This window comes from Bacillus rossius, assembly GCF_032445375.1.
Source record: "Bacillus rossius redtenbacheri isolate Brsri chromosome 9 unlocalized genomic scaffold, Brsri_v3 Brsri_v3_scf9_2, whole genome shotgun sequence".
Classification (NCBI taxonomy): domain Eukaryota; kingdom Metazoa; phylum Arthropoda; class Insecta; order Phasmatodea; family Bacillidae; genus Bacillus; species Bacillus rossius.
Window position 1 is genome coordinate 9,886,251 of NW_026962013.1, and position 18,582 is coordinate 9,904,832.

At 46.0% G+C, this 18,582-nt stretch overlaps 1 protein-coding gene across 1 annotated transcript; it reads right to left on the reverse strand.

The window, feature by feature from the left end:
- Positions 1-795: 795 nt before the first annotated feature.
- Positions 796-16,976, reverse strand: LOC134543252 (growth/differentiation factor 2-like). The gene is made up of 5 exons (XM_063388159.1): positions 16,811-16,976; positions 12,715-12,837; positions 11,726-11,976; positions 3,580-3,789; positions 796-1,071 (listed from the first exon to the last, which is right to left on the reverse strand). Exons 1-5 carry the CDS (start codon positions 16,974-16,976, stop codon positions 796-798), a joined length of 1,026 nt encoding a protein of 341 aa, XP_063244229.1.
- Positions 16,977-18,582: the final 1,606 nt, after the last annotated feature.

Here is an 18,582-nt window from a genome sequence, read left to right on the forward strand (position 1 = left end):
AAAAGCCTTAAAATTTTATTTTGCCTCGAGTGACCTGAGCAAGTGTTAACATGTATTGCAGACAACGACACACGGTGACGCAAATAAGTCCTGGTTCTTGAAACTGTAGATGGGTTACAGCATCAGTGATTCCAGGTCCTAGTTTTGACACATGTCCACGGAACATTACTGACATCAACACTAGGCGGCTCCCAAGTCGAGGTAGCTGAGGTCGCAGGTGAGCACGAAAAAAAAAAAGATTATAGCATTTGGTACTCGAGTGACTATGGATCTTACTGGTAAGTGGCACTCGGTGACTTTGAAGTCCTGGTAGCTGAAATTGTAGAGAAGCACACCGCATTTGGATAATTCTTTCATCATTCCCTATCCGAGATTCAGCACTTGTCCGTGTAACGTAACTGGTAGGGGAAACTCGGCGACTCATTAGTCTTGATACCTGAAGCTGTAGATTTTTGCCATCAAGATCCTGCCCACGTATGTTACTGAGTGAGTCCAGAGTCTTCTTGGTTCCCGAAGCCACAACACTGGGCTCCGCCCGGCGACTCTAAACCCTACCGGCAGCCACACTCGGCGACCACCATTCTTCTTGGTACCCGAAGATACAGATCACCACACCGCACAGGCGACTCTAGCCCCTACCGGCAGCCGCACTCGGCGACCACCATTCTTCTTGATACCCGAAGCTACAGATCACCACACCGAACGGAGCTCCACCCGGTGACTACCGGCAGCCGCCCTCGGCGACCACCATCCTTCTTGGTACCCGAAGCTACAGATCACCACACCACCCGGTGACTACCGGCAGCCGCACTCGGCCACCACCATGTCCTGGAAGCTGAAGCGGTAGGTGAGCACGCCGCGCTGGTCCAGGTACAGCACGGAGATGGGCTCCAGGCGGGTGGGCACGCAGCAGGCCCGCGACACCTTCCCCGGGGACACGCCGTGCAGCAAGGTCTGCACGATGGCGTGCTTGGTCGGGGTCAGGTGCTCGCTCACGGGGAAGAAGCACTTGCCCACGCACTGGAACGCCTGCCGACAGCACATCCGCGTACGTACTCTGCTGGCACGAACCTATCGGGACTTTCTTTCTGTGGAATACAGCACTGGGCTTAGCGCCCCGTCACCATCGTTGTCATTACTGACGATGAAAGGTGATGAGGTTCTAATAAAGCATTGATGGAATTAGTAAGTAGGGAAAACGGGAGTACCAACAGAAAATCAATCAGTGCACGAAAACTTCCACCATGTTTAAACTTGGGAAAAAATACAACGGGAATAGGACCCGAATCGCCTGGACTGGACTTAGCACCTCGTCACCATCGTGGTCATCATTGACGTTGAAAGGTGATGAGGTTCTAATAAAGCATTGATGGAATGAGTACCAACAGAAAATCAATCAGTGCACGGAAACCTCCGCCAAGTTTTCACTTGCGCAAAATCCAACGGGAATAGGACCCGAATCGCCTGGACTAGGCTTTGCACCCCGTCACCATCGTGGTCATCATTGACGTTGGAAGGTGATGAGGTTCTAATAAAGCATTGATGGAATTAGTAAGTAGGGAAAACGGGAGTACCAACAGAAAATCAATCAGTGCACGGAAACCTCCACCATGTTTTCACTTGTGCAAAATCCAACGGGAATAGGACCCGAATCGCCGTGGTGGGAGGCAAGTGATCTGAACACTCGACCGTCGGAGACTCTAATACGATACATCGGACCAAAACACAGTTATTACACACTATTTTATCCAACAGCATGTTACATGTTCTTGAATGAATGACAAATCTTTGCAATATTGACTGAAATGCACGATACCCACCAGTTTTAAACAAAAAGAAATCATAGTCATGTGTTAGGTCTATAGTGAGGTCTCGTTGACAAAGCGATCAGACGCTGGCTTCCTACATATTCGATGTGGGTTACATCTCAGGCACAATTTGTCATTTGGGAAACATGCCAGTGGGATTTACAGGGATGATTCCGTCTCTCCGCGATATGCGGTTTGATCACCGCTACATTGTAGGATCTAGTTTCACTTTAAAGTACATTAAAGGCATGGCATATGTTCATAAGCCCCACCATTATCGAAGTTCGCAAGTCTCTTCAGATTCTACCTCCAGACAACGGTATTACTGTTATTATCATTGTCATGATCGTACGATACATTACTTTATCTTTCATTTTTATTCAAACCCTACATCTCCAAAGATAGATTCTAATTGAACTGCACTCAGTTGTTGCATTGGATAGGAGAAAGGCTTAGTTCTGTGATTACCGAACTATTCTTTAAAGCAACATTATTTCACTCGCACTTGGGAAGCGTGTTGCTAAAGATCTGTTAATTCACATAACGACGTTTAGTTGGACTAATTCCCAGTGATGGTGGGAATCTAATATAATAGAGTCTCATTTATTTAATTTGGAGGACAATGCAAAAAATTAATTCTACACTTATGTGACGATGTAGGAATAAAACAGAACTAAAACGATAGGGAGAATCTGCTTTAGTGATGCAAGATACTGATTTATGACAGACATGACATTGGCAAACAAGCATTTTATTTTCGTGTGGCCTTAGCTTGAGAATTGAAAAGTCATCTCTTCGCAAGGCAACACAGGGTGCAATACAAATGGCCAATCATCTCGCAGCTTATGACAAGAAGAATGAATACGAGCCGAATTATAGCCATTATGAAAATGAAACTAAAGAAAGATGTTATTATACTGCAAATGGTAAAAAAAAAACTATTGTAAATGGAACATTGTACGTTAGTATTATATTTACTTACATGGTAATCAAAGTGTCACTGCTACCAAGTCGCCTTATTTGGATAAATAGATTTGTAACTATTTGTGCAATAAATGTGTAGTTTTAAACGAATTTCTAATATAAATGCGCGCAAATAGCTTTTTGAGTGCCAAAATGACAACCCTTTTCACTGCCACAACCCAACGATGTGTTACAGTCATGTGTGTTGCATAACAATTATTGAAATGGAACCGTTGGTTCGCAGTAATACAGATACGTGCTGAAAGTTCTGCTAGCCTATAAAGTTGTAAAAATAGTAAGGGTTTTACTTCGCATAGCTTTGCGCAGAGATTTTATTGCCGGGTTCACGCGTGCGTCGTGTTGTCCAGATTATCTGTTGTTTTTTTATCGTCGTTATGTTCGCATGTTTTTTTGCTTGTTGTCTAAAGTGTTGTTTATTTATTTATTAATTTTTTTCCTGTTCTTGTTACAACTGTCACGTCGTTGTCAACCCACGATGTTCGTCTCAATCGGCAGAGGCAAAAGAGGTACATAAGGCCTGCAAGACGTACTTTTCCTAGACGAAGTGTTCTGACATGACTTATTTCAGGCGGATTTGGTTGAAAGGGGCGTGGCTAACTCTCTCTCTCAGCGCCCTGGCTCTGGACACGCGAGAGCAAGGACCGCGGTCACACGGGAAGTAAACACGTTCAACCCTGTGCGAGCGGCTGTACACAGTCCGATCATGTTTAGTTCGAGGTCGAATGTTTACCGGGATGGCGTGTGCGGCTGGGGTGTGGGCTCGAGGGGAAGTGGGGAGGGGGCTCACCTCGTAGCCGCTGGGCGCCACGATCCACGAGTCGTACTCTATCTCGGCGAAGTCGACGTAGAGCGGGCGGCGGCGACAGGCGTTGCGGCGGCGCCTGGAGCGTCGCGGCGCCCCGGAGGCGGCGGCGTCGTCGTCCCACACGCTGTTGGTCTCCTCCTCGTAGTCATCGGGCGCGCCTCGCCTGCGCCGGGTCGGCGCCGGGGCCTGCTCCTGCAATACAGGGACCACGTGGGACCACGAGGGACCACGTGGGACCACGAGGGACCACGACTCCACGAGGGACCACGTGGGACCACGAGGGACCACGACTCCACGAGGGACCACGTGGGACCACGTGGGACCACGAGGGACCACATGGCACCACGAGAGACCACGAGGGACCACGAGGGACCACAAGGAAACCACGAGAGACCACGTGGGACCACATGGGACCACGAAGGACCACGAGAGACCACGTGGGACCACATGGGACCACGAGGGACCACATGGAACCACGAGAGACCACGTGGGACCACATGGGACCACGTGGGACCACGAGGGACCACGAGGGACCACGAAAGACCACGAGAGACCACGAGGGACCACATGGGACCACATGGGACCACGAGGGACCACATGGGACCACGTGGGACCACGAGGGACCACGAGGGACCACGAGGGACCACGTGGGACCACGAGGGACAACATGGAACCACGAGAGACCACGTGGGACCACGAGGGACCACATGGAACCAAGAGAGACCACGTGGGACCACATGGGACCACGAGGGACCACGTGGGACCACGAGGGACCACGTGGGACCACGAGGGACCACGAGGGACCACATGGAACCACGAGAGACCACGTGGGACCACGAGGGACCACATGGAACCACGAGAGACCACGTGGGACCACGTGGGACCACGAGGGACCACGAGAGACCACGTGGGACCACGAGGGACCACGAGAGACCACGTGGGACCACGAGGGACCACGAGAGACCACGTGGGACCACGAGGGACCACGAGAGACCACGTGGGACCACATGGGACCACGTTGGACCACGAGGGACCACGTGGGACCACGAGAGACCACGAGGGACCACGAGGGACCACATGGAACCACGAGAGACCACGTGGGACCACATGGGACCACGAGGGACCACGAGAGACCACGTGGGACCACATGGGACCACGTTGGACCACGAGGGACCACGAGGGACCACATGGGACCACGAGGGACCACGAGAGACCACGAGGGACCACATGGGACCACGAGGGACCACGAGAGACCACATGGGACCACGAGGGACCACGAGAGACCACGAGGGACCACATGGGACCACGAGAGACCACGAGGGACCACATGGGACCACGAGGGACCACGAGGGACCACATGGGACCACGAGGGACCACGAGAGACCACGAGGGACCACATGGGACCACGAGGGACCACGAGAGACCACGAGGGACCACATGGGACCACGAGGGACCACGAGAGACCACGAGGGACCACATGGGACCACGAGGGACCACGAGGGACCACGAGGGACCACGAGGGACCACGAGGGACCACGAGGGACCACATGGGACCACGAGGGACCACGAGAGACCACGAGGGACCACATGGGACCACGAGGGACCACGAGGGACCACATGGGACCACGAGGGACCACGAGAGACCACGAGGGACCACATGGGACCACATGGGACCACGAGGGACCACGTGGGACCACGAGGGACCACGAGGGACCACATGGAACCACGAGAGACCACGTGGGACCACATGGGACCACGAGGGACCACGAGAGACCACGTGGGACCACGTTGGACCACGAGGGACCACGAGGGACCACGAGGGACCACGAGGGACCACGAGGGACCACGAGAGACCACGAGGGACCACATGGGACCACATGGGACCACGAGGGACCACTTGGGACCACGAGGGACCACGAGGGACCACGAGGGACCACATGGAACCACGAGGGATCACATGGGACCACGAGGGACCAATTGGGACCACGAGGGACCACGTGGGACCTCGTGGAGCGAGCCGGCGAGGCGACACACAACTACCCGCTAGGTTAGGGTGTTCCCCGAACCCCATCCGATCATGAGCACCGGACATCTCGGTACTGATGTTCAAAGGTACCGAGAATTCAAGGTAGCCTACTTTCGGTACTAGGTTAGTTTATTTTTATTGATGGTGCAGCAGTCGGTGATTGAAGGAGCAAAGGTTAGTTTTGAACGATCAATTTAGTGACCAAAAGTTGAAAGATAAATAAATAAATAAATAAATAAATATATATATATATATATGGTAGTTTTCCACGTACGAAAGAATTCTGCCAAAATGAATGAGGAATTGTGAAAACGGCCTTACTCGTAAAATAGAATTTACATTTTTGCATACTGTAATACTTGAAGTAATTGTAGATAATTATTTAATTTTAATTCAAGGGTTTTCTTATGTAATGTTTTTATTTTTATGGTGACATTATTTTTAATGTCTATATTAAATTATTTAATTTCTACAAAATGTAATTTTAAGATGCTGAAATGCGAGGGTGTTGTGTAGTGTAGTTTGTTGGCACAAGGCAAGCAGCACAGGCGCTCTAGGGGAGACATAGGATTTGCACAGGCTTGCAGTATTTCAAAAATAAACTCTGCTGAAATTTAAGTATTTTTTCTATTAGGAAATGCGTAGCATTTTATTCTGCGGGTCAGATCAAATTAAAATTCTTTTTTTCGTGCCTTACAACACTTATAAACGAATTATGACACATACATAAAAAATAGGTACAATAGAATAACAACCAAAAACACATAACAGAAGACATTTACGTCAAAACACGCAACAACACAATACACAGGTAAATATAGATTGATAAAGTTCATTTTAATAATTAGTTACTTTGGTTTTCAAAAAAACTTAAACATAAACTTAAATGGAGTTTACATAAAGAGTTACTAATGGTTTTAAAAGTGTCACTAATTCTATAATTGCAAGTTGAAATTCTTAATCCAAACCGAGATATTATGGTCTGAAGCATCAAAAAAGGTAATAAAATGTGTATCACAGACTGAACGTCTAGTAAATAGCTCATGCAAATTAAATTTATATAGTAATGTAGCGAATTTAAAAACCTGAAATTTTAAAATATTAATTTAGGAAGTTTTTCTGCATACTTTCAATTCTATTACAATAAAAATTAGTTATTTAATTCCAAATAGCTAATCGATTTGAAGAACAAGTATAGAATAAGGTATTGATGCAGAGAAAGTTCAAGTGCAACTAATAGTATTATCTACATGTTGGGAAAAATAAAAAAACTTGACATCCAATATAAATCAAAGGTATTAAAAGTGGACACCACGTTTAATGTCATTTCTTACTATGTGATAAAACTAATTACATGAATTAGTTTTTTTTTTCTAAATGTTATACAATAAATGCTATCGTAATTCAGAGACGTTTGTTAACTTTAAAACCAGATCTGGATAGCTGAAATATCTTGCTGAATAGTTTCACAAACATATTTCCTTTTGATTTTTTTTCGGTATCTTTTCTTGATAAATTTCGATTACAGTAGGAATATAATTTATTAAATAATAAAGAGTAGTTGAGAAATATCTAATACCATTTGCGGAACACCTAATATCATGAAATTGAAATTTCATTTGCTAATTTGACTGCAAAGCGTCTATTTGTACTGTGTGTGTTAAAGACGATCTTTCTGATTGAAAACTAGGTGGTTTTTCAGAAATTATATTTTTAGGAATAAAATTCATGTGCCTATAAATATTTTTTTCTTCAAAAACGTCTAAAATACTACATGACAGAGGTATTATTCTGTAGTTTGTGACTAAAATTTAACTGTCAATAATACTTCTAAAAAATATATACCGATAAATGGATGAACACACAACATCGGTATACAACAACTCGCTGACTGATGAACAAAAGCAATTTTTAAAAAATATTTTTAATGTTTGTTTAAGCTTTTTTTTATAAAAAAATATTTTTGCAAAACTCCGTTCCCCCGGAGAAACCCCCGGAATGGCCACCGCATGGGGAGCCCAAGAAAAGAAACGGGCTCCCCATTTGGAAGCCACCTGGAAGGTTTTTTTCTGTTCCACCCACCGTTTCTTTGGTAGCCTGACTTGTTACAAGGGATTGTATTCCTACCAGAGAAAATGCCGCCATTCTCTCTGGGCAATCCGCCTTGGAGGAGCCGGGGCGCGAACCCGGGTCCTACAAGTCACAAGGCAGGCGCTCTACCCCAGAACCAGAGTGGTAGAGCGGATACTGGCAGTCTTCTTAACACTGACATGATATTATTCCACGAGTTTACTGTAGTTTCTTGTGTCATTAACACGTGCAGAACGTGTAGTAACATCTAACCTCGGTAACGAACAAATTTACGTATTCTTTTGTTGTTCGTTCAGCATGAATTATGTATTTTCATAACAGTGAAATAGAATTTGTATTACTATTCTGGCAATGTTAGATATTAAAAGAGTGTGTTTAGTTAAAATATGTGTGTGCTTACAAGCATGAAGTTATTGTATAACATTTTATTTATTAGTTTTTTAAGTCACAGAAAAGTTAACCTTGTTATTTCACTTTTGGCTTTTTTTGTTTTGTTTTACCGTGCTTAATATGCGCAGCTAATACTGGAAACCTATTCAAATAACTGTTTGCAAATAGGCATTTTCAAAATCTTAAAATAAGTACTAAATCAATGATAGTGTTAGAGATGTCAAATTAAAAGATACATTGCATACTGACATCGCCGGAATTTTAGGTAATGGTAGTAGTGAACTTAAATCGATCAGTTTCTGAAGACTAAGAATTTAGATGACACTAGTTTTATGAGATTTGCTTACTTATTCACATTATTTGAATACAACTATATTTTATTGGAACTTACAGTACTCCTGAGTACAGAATTCTTGGTAATAGCTTACATCAGGGTTAAGCAGGAGCATAAATGTTTTATTTCATACAATGAAACCCTCAGAAACGTAATTAATCATCAGGATTATTAAACATGAACTTCTTTGAGTACACAACTACAGAAAGGTTTTATTTAATATTTGTGCCCATCGCAGTGACATCGTCGCTTTTAATTATTTGTAATTTTAATTGTAACGAATATTAGAATTTGGTGTTTTTATTTTGGATGTGATTTCTTTCTACGTGTAACAGTATAAAACATGTATACATGTATACAGTATCAAAAGTTCATTTAATGGTTGTGTATGTTTATTTTCGCCCAAAAAATATATTTTGTACAAAAAATATTCAACAACAGATTTAAATTTTCTTATAATTTTGTTGTTTTAAATTACTATTATTAGAACCTTTCCTTCAGTTCAACAACTTAAGTAGATATAAATTGCGTTATGAAGTTAAATTCTCCATACATAGTACACTTGATATTTTGAGATTATTACGAAATTATATAGAATTTTATTTCAATTACATTTTTTTTACAAACGTACGGGTTTTTAAATACCAATTAAATACTTTTTTTTTTATGGTTCTTGCGATTGGGGAGATTGAGTATGTATATATATATAATTTAGGCCATGCACCAATTCCTGATTATAATGTATGTCATAAGAAGCCTTAATAACAAACAAGAAAGATAAATGTGCAAACATACAGAATACAAAAGATTCTATTGGAAAACAGTTGACAAGGAATAGTTTGCAAAACTAAAATAAATATATTATAACTTTGTACACCACATAGCTTTGGTTATTTTAGCACATCTGAAATACGGTTTATCGAGGTATAACTGAGTATTTCTTAAAAATATTGGCTAATAATTTTATACTTCAATTGATGTGTACATTCGGCAATTTTTTTTTAAGCCATGGAAAAGATAATCAATCAAATATTCTAAAGTTTGGCTTTATTTTGTTTTACCGTGCTTAATATGAGCAGTTAAGACTGGAAAGCTATTCTAACAAGGGTTTAAAAATAATTTTTAAATATTGGAGGTAGGCTACTGGGGCAACACAAAACATAGACGGTAACACTATTTTGTAGTGATACAGTCATATTCATGTAAATGTACAAATTGACGAAATTCCAAGTTTATATGAATATTTCTGTTTTGAACCCTAAATGCCACGACGAACACGACAGGGCACACGCGCTCACTAGCCAATTAAATACAAAGTCATCATGACGTCAACACGACAAACGCGCTCCGTCCGCCCGCAAGAAGCACATTCTACGTGATTTCTAATTTCTTATTGTCGTGCCGCAAAACGACAACCATTCAGAACTAAATTTCAAAAATATTTACCTACTTGGTAAATCTTTACCCTGGATAAAAAATTTCATTTTACGTTTGAGTACACTTTCCAATTTGTAATGTGCCTTCAACTGTTTATTACGTTTTTAGCATAGCTTACAACGGAGTTATTTTCTGTTCCTTATCAACATGTCTGTAGCTTGCTTCCTTGCATTAAACAGAAAAAAAAAACTACGCTGTTTTTTGGCTCATTCTATTCTGCATTTTATGGACGCATTTTTCTTGGGGAGACCAACCGACAGCCAAAATTAGAGTGGGTCGTGTTAATGTTGTCGCGGTATTGTGTCCCTACGCTACTAACTCTGTCGGGCTGGAACACTGTACGACGCTTAATCGCATTTTTCGTGTCGTTTTCGTCGTGGCACTGTGTCTCCATGACTTGATGTAGGCTTTTGGACATACGTAATTTGCTATCCTCATGTATGACTGTAGAAGAAAACTACAAAAAACACAAATGACAAAAACACAAATTAAGCAAAAAATTGCTGTTGTCAGGATATAAACGCCACACAATACTCCACAAAAGGAATATGGTCAACAAACAAAGAAAAATGGACTAACTAAATGAAAAAAAAAAAAAAAAAACCACAAATGATGACAGCACAAAAATACCGAAGTATGGAGTATTGTGTGGCGTTTATATCCTGACAACAGCAATTTTTTGCTTAATTTGTGTTTTTGTCATTTGTGTTTTTTTGTAGTTTTCTTCTACAGACATACATGAGAATAGCAATGGCGTATGTCCAAAAGCCTACATCAAGTCATGCACTCCCATTGCACAAATCTTTCAAAGATAATATTGTGTCTCCAGCTTTAGAGACGACCAGGAGGGGGGGGGGGGGGGGGGGGGGCTGGAGCCGCCAGAGGAAACACACGTCCCTCAAAGTCGAGCCGGCCGTTTAAACCTCGGATGTTTCGGAAACACGGCGGTCTCTTTCACAAGCCGATATGGTGTGCGTTTACTCGGACTGCCCCCGTTCTCATAATTTTTCCGTTGCTTACGTTCACCCGTGTTCTATACTCTGTGTGTCCCCCACGAGTGGAAACTGCACGTTTACAATAAAAGCAATACATACTCTGGTGTCGCATCGCGTCCTTTTTGCGTCGCGCTATATCGTGGGGTCCGGCCCAACCAGGGGTGCATCTGTGTCGGTGAGGCGGGATGGTAAAGAGCGACGCTCGCTGGTGCTTCTAACGCGGTATCGCCTCTCTGGACTGTGAGATTTCAGTGGTAACGATAACACTATACGGCAGAGGAATGAATTTGAAGGTATAGGGGTAATGCAATTGAGTCCTTTCGAAATTCCCTATCGGGTGTTTCATGAAAAAAAAATTTTTTTCTTCTGAAATCACGCCCTTTTTTTTTTATAGCCATTTTCATTGTTTGAAAACTAAATACGTACGCTGACAGAACTATATTCCGACCTCGACGTATTACTAAATGCTTTTCCGTGAACGAGCCACACTTATTGAGAAAGCTCTGCCGAGGTAAGCTCATCGCACACTAGGTATATGCCTCGCTGCCCTAGAAGAACTCCGGCTGAACACTTTGCGTGCAACGTAACCATACGATGCGGCCATCCCCCCTCCCCCCCCCCCCAACCCTCCGGCATCGCGCATCAGCCCTATCCAATGCGGGATTGATTGTTCCGGGCCCGAAATTCTTGTGGTGAATTCGGATAGGAAAATATTTCCAGGGACTTTTCGAAATTATCGGGAAAAAATATTTCCGGTGGGGTGGAATTCCCCGTTGATCGGGAGCAGCTACACCGGCCTGTGTCTCTGTCCGGAGCTGTGAGCTGCGACACGACACGGGACCCCCGGGGGCGCACCTGGCCGCTGGAGTAGTGCAGCAGCAGCAGGGGCAGCTCGTGGAGCGAGGCCCCGGGCCGCAGGTGCGGCCAGCGCACCCGCCGCTCGGAGCTCAGCTCCAGCCGCAGCCGCCTCGCTCCCCGGGCGTCGCCCCTCAGCTGCCGCAGCGCCGCCGTCACGTCCAGGCTGACCCCGGGCCCGCGGCCCAGCGCCGCCGCCGCCGCCTGGGGCCCGCCTCCCGGGGCCCGCGCGCGCACCGCCCGCCCCCGGCCTGCGCACGCCACCACCACCTCCACAGCCAGGGGCGTAGCCAGGGGTGGGGGGTGGGAGGGTTAGGGGTTCAACCCCCCCCCCCCCCCATCCTTAGCACCAAACCTTTAATTAATTTCTTATTCAGCACTCAAAACTAATTTCATATTAAAATTAATAAAATTTTTACCATTACAACATTTAAATTTAAGAACCGAAAACTGCTAAAATAGCACTATTTTACACCTTAAAATCCAAATTTTCCCGGGGAGGACCCCCGGACCACCCGCTTTAATACGGGGGGGGGGGGGGGCATGCTTTTTAACACCCCCCTCCCCCATACACAAATCCTGGCTACGCCACTGTCCACAGCTACGGGAAACCTTCTTTTCACACACGAGAGAGCCAGACCTCCGATCGTGCATCTTCGGTTTTTTTTTTGTTCTTTGTAACTCATGATAACTAATGGTCGATTAGGTTATGTTAGCTACATTATAAATACTTCAAAACATCGTGGACGGTTGATTTGGTTAGGATAGCCACATTAAAGATACAGGGGGGGGGGAGGGGGGAAAGCGAGAATGAACTTCGGGGAACTTGGGGTTTTGGGTCTCTCGTCTGTGAAATAAAGGCTTCCCATTGCAGCTTCAGTTGACGAAAGTGAATTTGGCTGCAACGTAGGAGACATGAACACCAGCATCGCCATGACGTTGTCACGGTCCCGCACACGGGCAGCTGGCGAGGCGACTGCAGCGCTCACCGCGGCCGCTGTGGGCGACCAGCAGGCGCAGCTCGGCGGCCAGCAGGGTCTCTCCCGCCCCCGGGGGCGGCACGTCGAACACGAGAAGGTGCGGCCCGCCGTCCTCGCCCGCCGCCGCCGCCGCTGCAGACACAACAATGTCCTCAGCACGTCGGCCCAGGCCGCGTCGCCTTGTTACAGCCATCTCCAGTGGATATAAAAACATTGATTGTCGGTTTACGGACGATAGTTTAACGTGAAAAAGTCATAACAAAACATTGATGAAATGATTGCATACTGTTATGAATAAAATTGAATAATTTTTTATTGAATTATTATCACTATTTTGTATGGATACAAAGAAGGAGTGAAATGAAATCTACAATTTAATCGATAAATTTACTTTTTTTTTTTGCACTCATTAATTCAAATATGTTTGTTACTTTAACGAACAGATTATTTTTAACTGTAACTTTTATACGTTTTTGCTATTTAACTTCTTCCAATCTGTGTTATTCTGTTAAGGATATAGGACGATGATGGGAGAAGTAGGAAACGAATGGGACTGTTTCAAGTTTAATGTGCCTCGAAAAAGTCAAATCGATGGTTGTTTCAATCGAGTGGAAGAGAGATAGATGCGGCGCAAGCGTACAATGAGCGTAACGGGACACATCGTAACGGCACAATGTGCGTTACGGGACATTTTTTCGTGCGTACAGCCGGATGTTCAACGATTTATTAGACGTTGTCACGTCAAAAACTTTTTAGTTAGTTGAAGTAGCTTGGCTTCTGTGTTGCAGCCGCGTCCTTGGTGAATAATTCACCTACTAAGGTTCATACAAGTTATCCTGCCTTTTTTATATAATCTCGCGAGATTATGATGGCGACTGCAATGTCGACCGAAACGTCGGTGTATTATTCTCCAAGGACGCGGCTGCAACCCGGAAACCAAGCTACTTCAGACAATGGCCGTGAAAGCCTGCGAACTGCTGCAGCTGTATAACAAGGCATCCCGAAACACCCGGAAATCCGTCGTTTCCACGGAAGTGGTCTCAAACCAGAAAGGCACTGTTGAAATTTTATGCCCTCACCAACTCTTCTTCCTGGACCTTAACCTACTTGCCATGGCTGGGCCAATCTCCGAACAAAGCACACATGCATGACTGAAACCCCAGGATGATTAGGCGTAAAGACGCCCTCATACATAGTCTTCCCTAACACAGACCAGTATGTTAGAAAGAAAGAAAAACCAGAAGCCAAGTGGTATATCCACGAAGGCATACGACGTAGACTTGACAGGGGCTTAACTTGACGGGGATCATCGTGGACTTTAAGGCCGCTTGAAGCACCGACTCGGTGTTCAAAAATTTGAATCAGTTAGGAGTTGCTGAGGTGTTTTGTCTTACTCTACACTTCTGAAATCCCAAGCAATCGAGCAATATCAGTTACCTTGTTACCCTGTTATCCTGTTAAGTTTAAAAAGAGCTAATATTTTTAACCCGCGTTCAATTGTTTATTCCAAATACAGTTTAAAATCCTAATTAAAATACAATGTATTTTACTGAATCAATTTTTTTTTGTTGCTGTTATTGGGTATATTACATTTTGATGCCTAAGACATTTCAATTACGTTCAATTTGAGCAAATCCCCGCCCTTTTAAAAAAAAATTCGAACTGATGGTAAAACGTTTCTCCCGCCCACCCCTCAGTGCCTCTGCCTCGGGCGCACAAGGCGGGGTCGAGGAGCGCGGTCGGACGTGACCTTGAGAGTAGCTACACTCGTTCACGTAACTGCGGGCTCCGACACACGTTGTATGAATCCAACTGAGCACATCTAGGCTGCTACACCAGCGCCTCCCGCAAATCGTGCGGAGCATGGGAAAATGGCCTTACGGTAGAGTGGCAACTTATTCTCCCCCCCCCCCCCCTTAAGCTCATTGATCATCTCATCGAGTCCTTGCCACGAACGGAAGGTTTTGTGTGGTGTCCTACTGACGGCATAATATTCCGTCTCATCAAGAGCGTACGTAGAATGTCAATTCTGAAAGAAGAAGAAAAAAAATGTGGTGGGAATGATATATATATATTTCTTATGATTCTGAGAAAGGGTTAGATTCCACCTCCACCCTTGGGTATGCTGCTCATGTATGTCCCGGCGATGGAGTCGGAGAGCGACGTCGCGTCGGCCATATTGGATGACATTGACCTCAGCGGCCATTTTGTATTCCAGAACTTTCCGCCATTTCGTTTTCCTCTCGGCTTCGACGCTGAACATTTAGATTTCGGCCGCCGTATTAGACGGCCTATGCGCGTGACTGTTTTAAAATGTTCGCCGAGTATCGACGGAAAAATACCTCCTGTCTACTGACTGGATGTGTCTGACCACCTACTGGTCGTGTTAGCCTGACCAAGCTGGTCGGTTCTGGTCATCCAACTGGACGCGCCTTGTTGCTGACTTTACGTATCTGGTTAATCGACTGTCATGTACAACTGCCCTGAAAACATAATTATGCAAATGACTCGCTTTGCCTTCTAAGAAGACTACTGAAATCGATAAACACTAGTAACTTGCTTGTTTATTGTAGACTACATGTGGAAATAATGTAGTAAAATTTGAATGGTAAAGAAACTATTTAAAACTGTAGCTTTTTATATTAAATTCAAGTGATATATTCATTAAATTAACTTTTTTGATTATTTGGTTAGTAATTACAGAATTTAAAAATAACGTCCAAGACGGCTGAAATATAAGGGATTCGGCTGTAATAAATAATACTGCATTCTAGCAGGAAATAATTAAAAACGATGGCAGCGCCCTCTATCTGACTGGATATGTACTATGTGACACTACTGGAAACAAAATGGTGGCAGGGCAACACCCTCTGGCAGGCGGCATGAGTTAACTATCGCTCCTGGTAGTCTCGAACAAGTGATGCTATTATTCCTTCAAATTAATTTTTTTTATTATCAAAAGCATATGTATTCAAACTTCGACTTCCGAGCTGTCAGCATCACCTCGGTTCCAATGTATTTTGTATCAAAAAAATTAAATATGTTGATAAGGACCACAGTAACATTGATAGGTAATGGAATATCACCTTGCGAGCATGAGACATAGCAGTGTTGGCTCTCTCTAGTAACAAACAGCAGAAACAAAGGTGGCGGCCTCCAGCAGGAGGAAAAAAAACAACGAAGGACGTGATTTCCGAACAGAAAAAAGTGTTTGTAATGTCAGATCCAAGACGGCGACCGTAACGAAAAGTGCAACGTTCTAGAATCCAAGACTGCGATCGTAACGGAAAGTTAAACAAACGATGGACGATATATTACACATCCAAGATGGCGGCCGTAACGTATAGCGCAACATCAGGGAGTGGTGAATTCGATTCCAAGAGGAAACAAAATGGGCAGCCGGGGTTCGAGGTCGTCCAAGATGGCCACCGGGGTCCTAGGTAGTCCAAGATGGCCGCCAGGGTCCTAGGTCGTCCAAGATGGCCGCCGGGGTCCGAGGTCGTCCAAGATGGCCGCCGGGGTCCAAGGTCGTCCAAGATGGCCGCCAGGGTCCGAGGTCGTCCAAGATGGCCGCCGGGGTCCGAGGTCGTCCAAGATGGCCGCCAGGGTCCGAGGTCGTCCAAGATGGCCGCCAGGGTCCGAGGTCGTCCAAGATGGCCGCCGGGGTCCGATATCGTCCAAGATGGCCGCCAGGGTCCGAGGTCGTCCAAGATGGCCGCCGGGGTCCTAGGTCGTCCAAGATGACCGCCAGGGTCCGAGGTCGTCCAAGATGGCCGCCGGGGTCCGAGGTCGTCCAAGATGGCCGCCAGGGTCCGAGGTCGTCCAAGATGGCCGCCGGGGTCCGAGGTCGTCCAAGATGGCCGCCGGGGTCCGAGGTCGTCCAAGATGGCCGCCGGGGTCCTAGGTCGTCCAAGATGGCCGCCAGGGTCCGAGGTCGTCCAAGATGGCCGCCGGGGTCCTAGGTCGTCCAAGATGGCCGCCGGGGTCCGAGGTCGTCCAAGATGGCCGCCAGGGTCCGAGGTCGTCCAAGATGGCCGCCAGGGTCCGAGGTCGTCCAAGATGGCCGCCGGGGTGCGAGGTGGTCCAAGATGGCGGACACACGTACCGGAGGTGTTGCTGGGGTGGAGGCTCCTGACGACGTCCCCCGGGGCGCGCGCCGCCCGCCGGTACAGGTCCATCATGTGGCGCGGCACGTGGTGGCTCCACGGACACGCCCGGCCCCAGCACAGCAGCAGCGCCGCCAGCAGCGGCCAGCAGCGGGCCGCCCACATGCCGCGACTCCCGCGACCCGGCGGACACTCATCGCCCGTCCCGGGGGCTCGCCTTTCCGCGCACGACTTCACTCCGACCGCGTGCAAGCCGCGACGACGAGCACGACTACCGGTGCATCGGCGATGTGGCGGCGTGTTCCGGGGAGCACTCGAGGCGTTCCAAAACCCTCCTGCCCCCTCCGTTGGCCGGCGGGCGGGGGGGGGGGGCTCCCGGAATACCTGCCGTATCGGCGGGCAATAACTAGCACTCTCCTCTTCAGACTGAAGGCACGGCTCGCCTCTGTTAAGGCCCCCCGACACACGCAACCAGTCGCTAGACTGATCGTGTGTGTGTGGGGGGGGGGGGGGGGGGCCTTAACACTCGTGGGCGTGGAATCGCGACGCAGTCCACCGACATGGGGCAGGGGAGCTGAAAACCAGGGTCGGTACGCGGAACAAATAATATCTCCCAACACATTTTCTCAGGAATTCCAGAACTAAGGAGGTAAAATGGGTGCGCTCGCTTTCACGAAGAAAGGTTTCCTTCGAATCTTAATAGAGCGAGACAGGTATCTAACAGTGGGATGATTTTGGTTAGGTTACAAAAACAAACCCATACCTCTGAAGGAGATAATGTGAGAGTTAATAAACGCAACTAAAATAACGTTGACAGTAGCATAATTTTATTTTTACATTTTTTTTTTGTAATTTAAATACTAAGGGTGAGAATTGAGGTAGGTTTAGTTTCAAAGTGAAGACACACACACACACACACACACACACACACACACACACACACACACATATATATATATATATATATATATATATATATATATTCGAAGAGAAGGGTTGTAAAGGGCTTTGTTTGGATTTATAAAAACAAAATTCTTTCGTCCAGTCTTTTTAAACGAGAGGTAAGAAAATGTGTAAGACTAACATAACATATACCATTTCTCTATCTCATTCTTTTTTTTTATTTAAAATCTTAGTGAGGTTTTAAACAAATGAAACATTTATAAAATTAGTTAAAACAATTATTTTATGCATAGGTATATATTGTCTCTGGTCGGATGCACACCGGCTTACGGTGCGAAGAGTCCTGGGTTCGAGTTCCGGTAAGGCATGGGTGTACACAGGGCCGCAACTAGGGGGGCGCAAGTGGGGCATACGCCCCGGGCGCAAAGCTGTGGGGGCGCCGAAATCGCCGGCTTGCATTGTAATTCCTACTACAACTGATAGTGGGTTCATACATGGAAGTTACAGTAGCACAGAAACTGTTACATGTAGGTATGGAAAATGCTTAAATAACACAATTTTTCCGTGGGAGGGCCCCCGTACCCCCCGCTTTATTGGTGTGGTATGTGCAAAAAAATAGGGGGGGGGGGGGGGGCGCATGAATCCATTCATGCCCCGGGTGCCAGAGACTCTAGTTGCGGCCCTGGGTGTACACTTTGAATGCAGATATTTGATTGATAACGATATGGATATTAGATTCGAATAAGGAAAAATCGATATATGGACGTTGGCGCTAGCTGTAGGTCACAACGCGCATAAAAAGGAGGGGGGGGGGGGGGGTGTGTGGCTGTGTCATGGACACGGCCGTGTGTTGTTCATGAACAAATGT

Bases quoted from the DNA above. Each gene is read 5' to 3' on its own strand.
- LOC134543252 (XM_063388159.1), bottom strand. From the start codon at position 16,976: ATGTGGGCGGCCCGCTGCTGGCCGCTGCTGGCGGCGCTGCTGCTGTGC. The intron at 3,790-11,725 runs GTGCGCCCCCGG...CCTGTATTGCAG, and splicing joins TGCACTACTCCAGCGGCCAG to GAGCAGGCCCCGGCGCCGAC. The intron at 1,072-3,579 runs GTGAGCCCCCTC...AAGTCCCGATAG, and splicing joins TGGCGCCCAGCGGCTACGAG to GTTCGTGCCAGCAGAGTACG.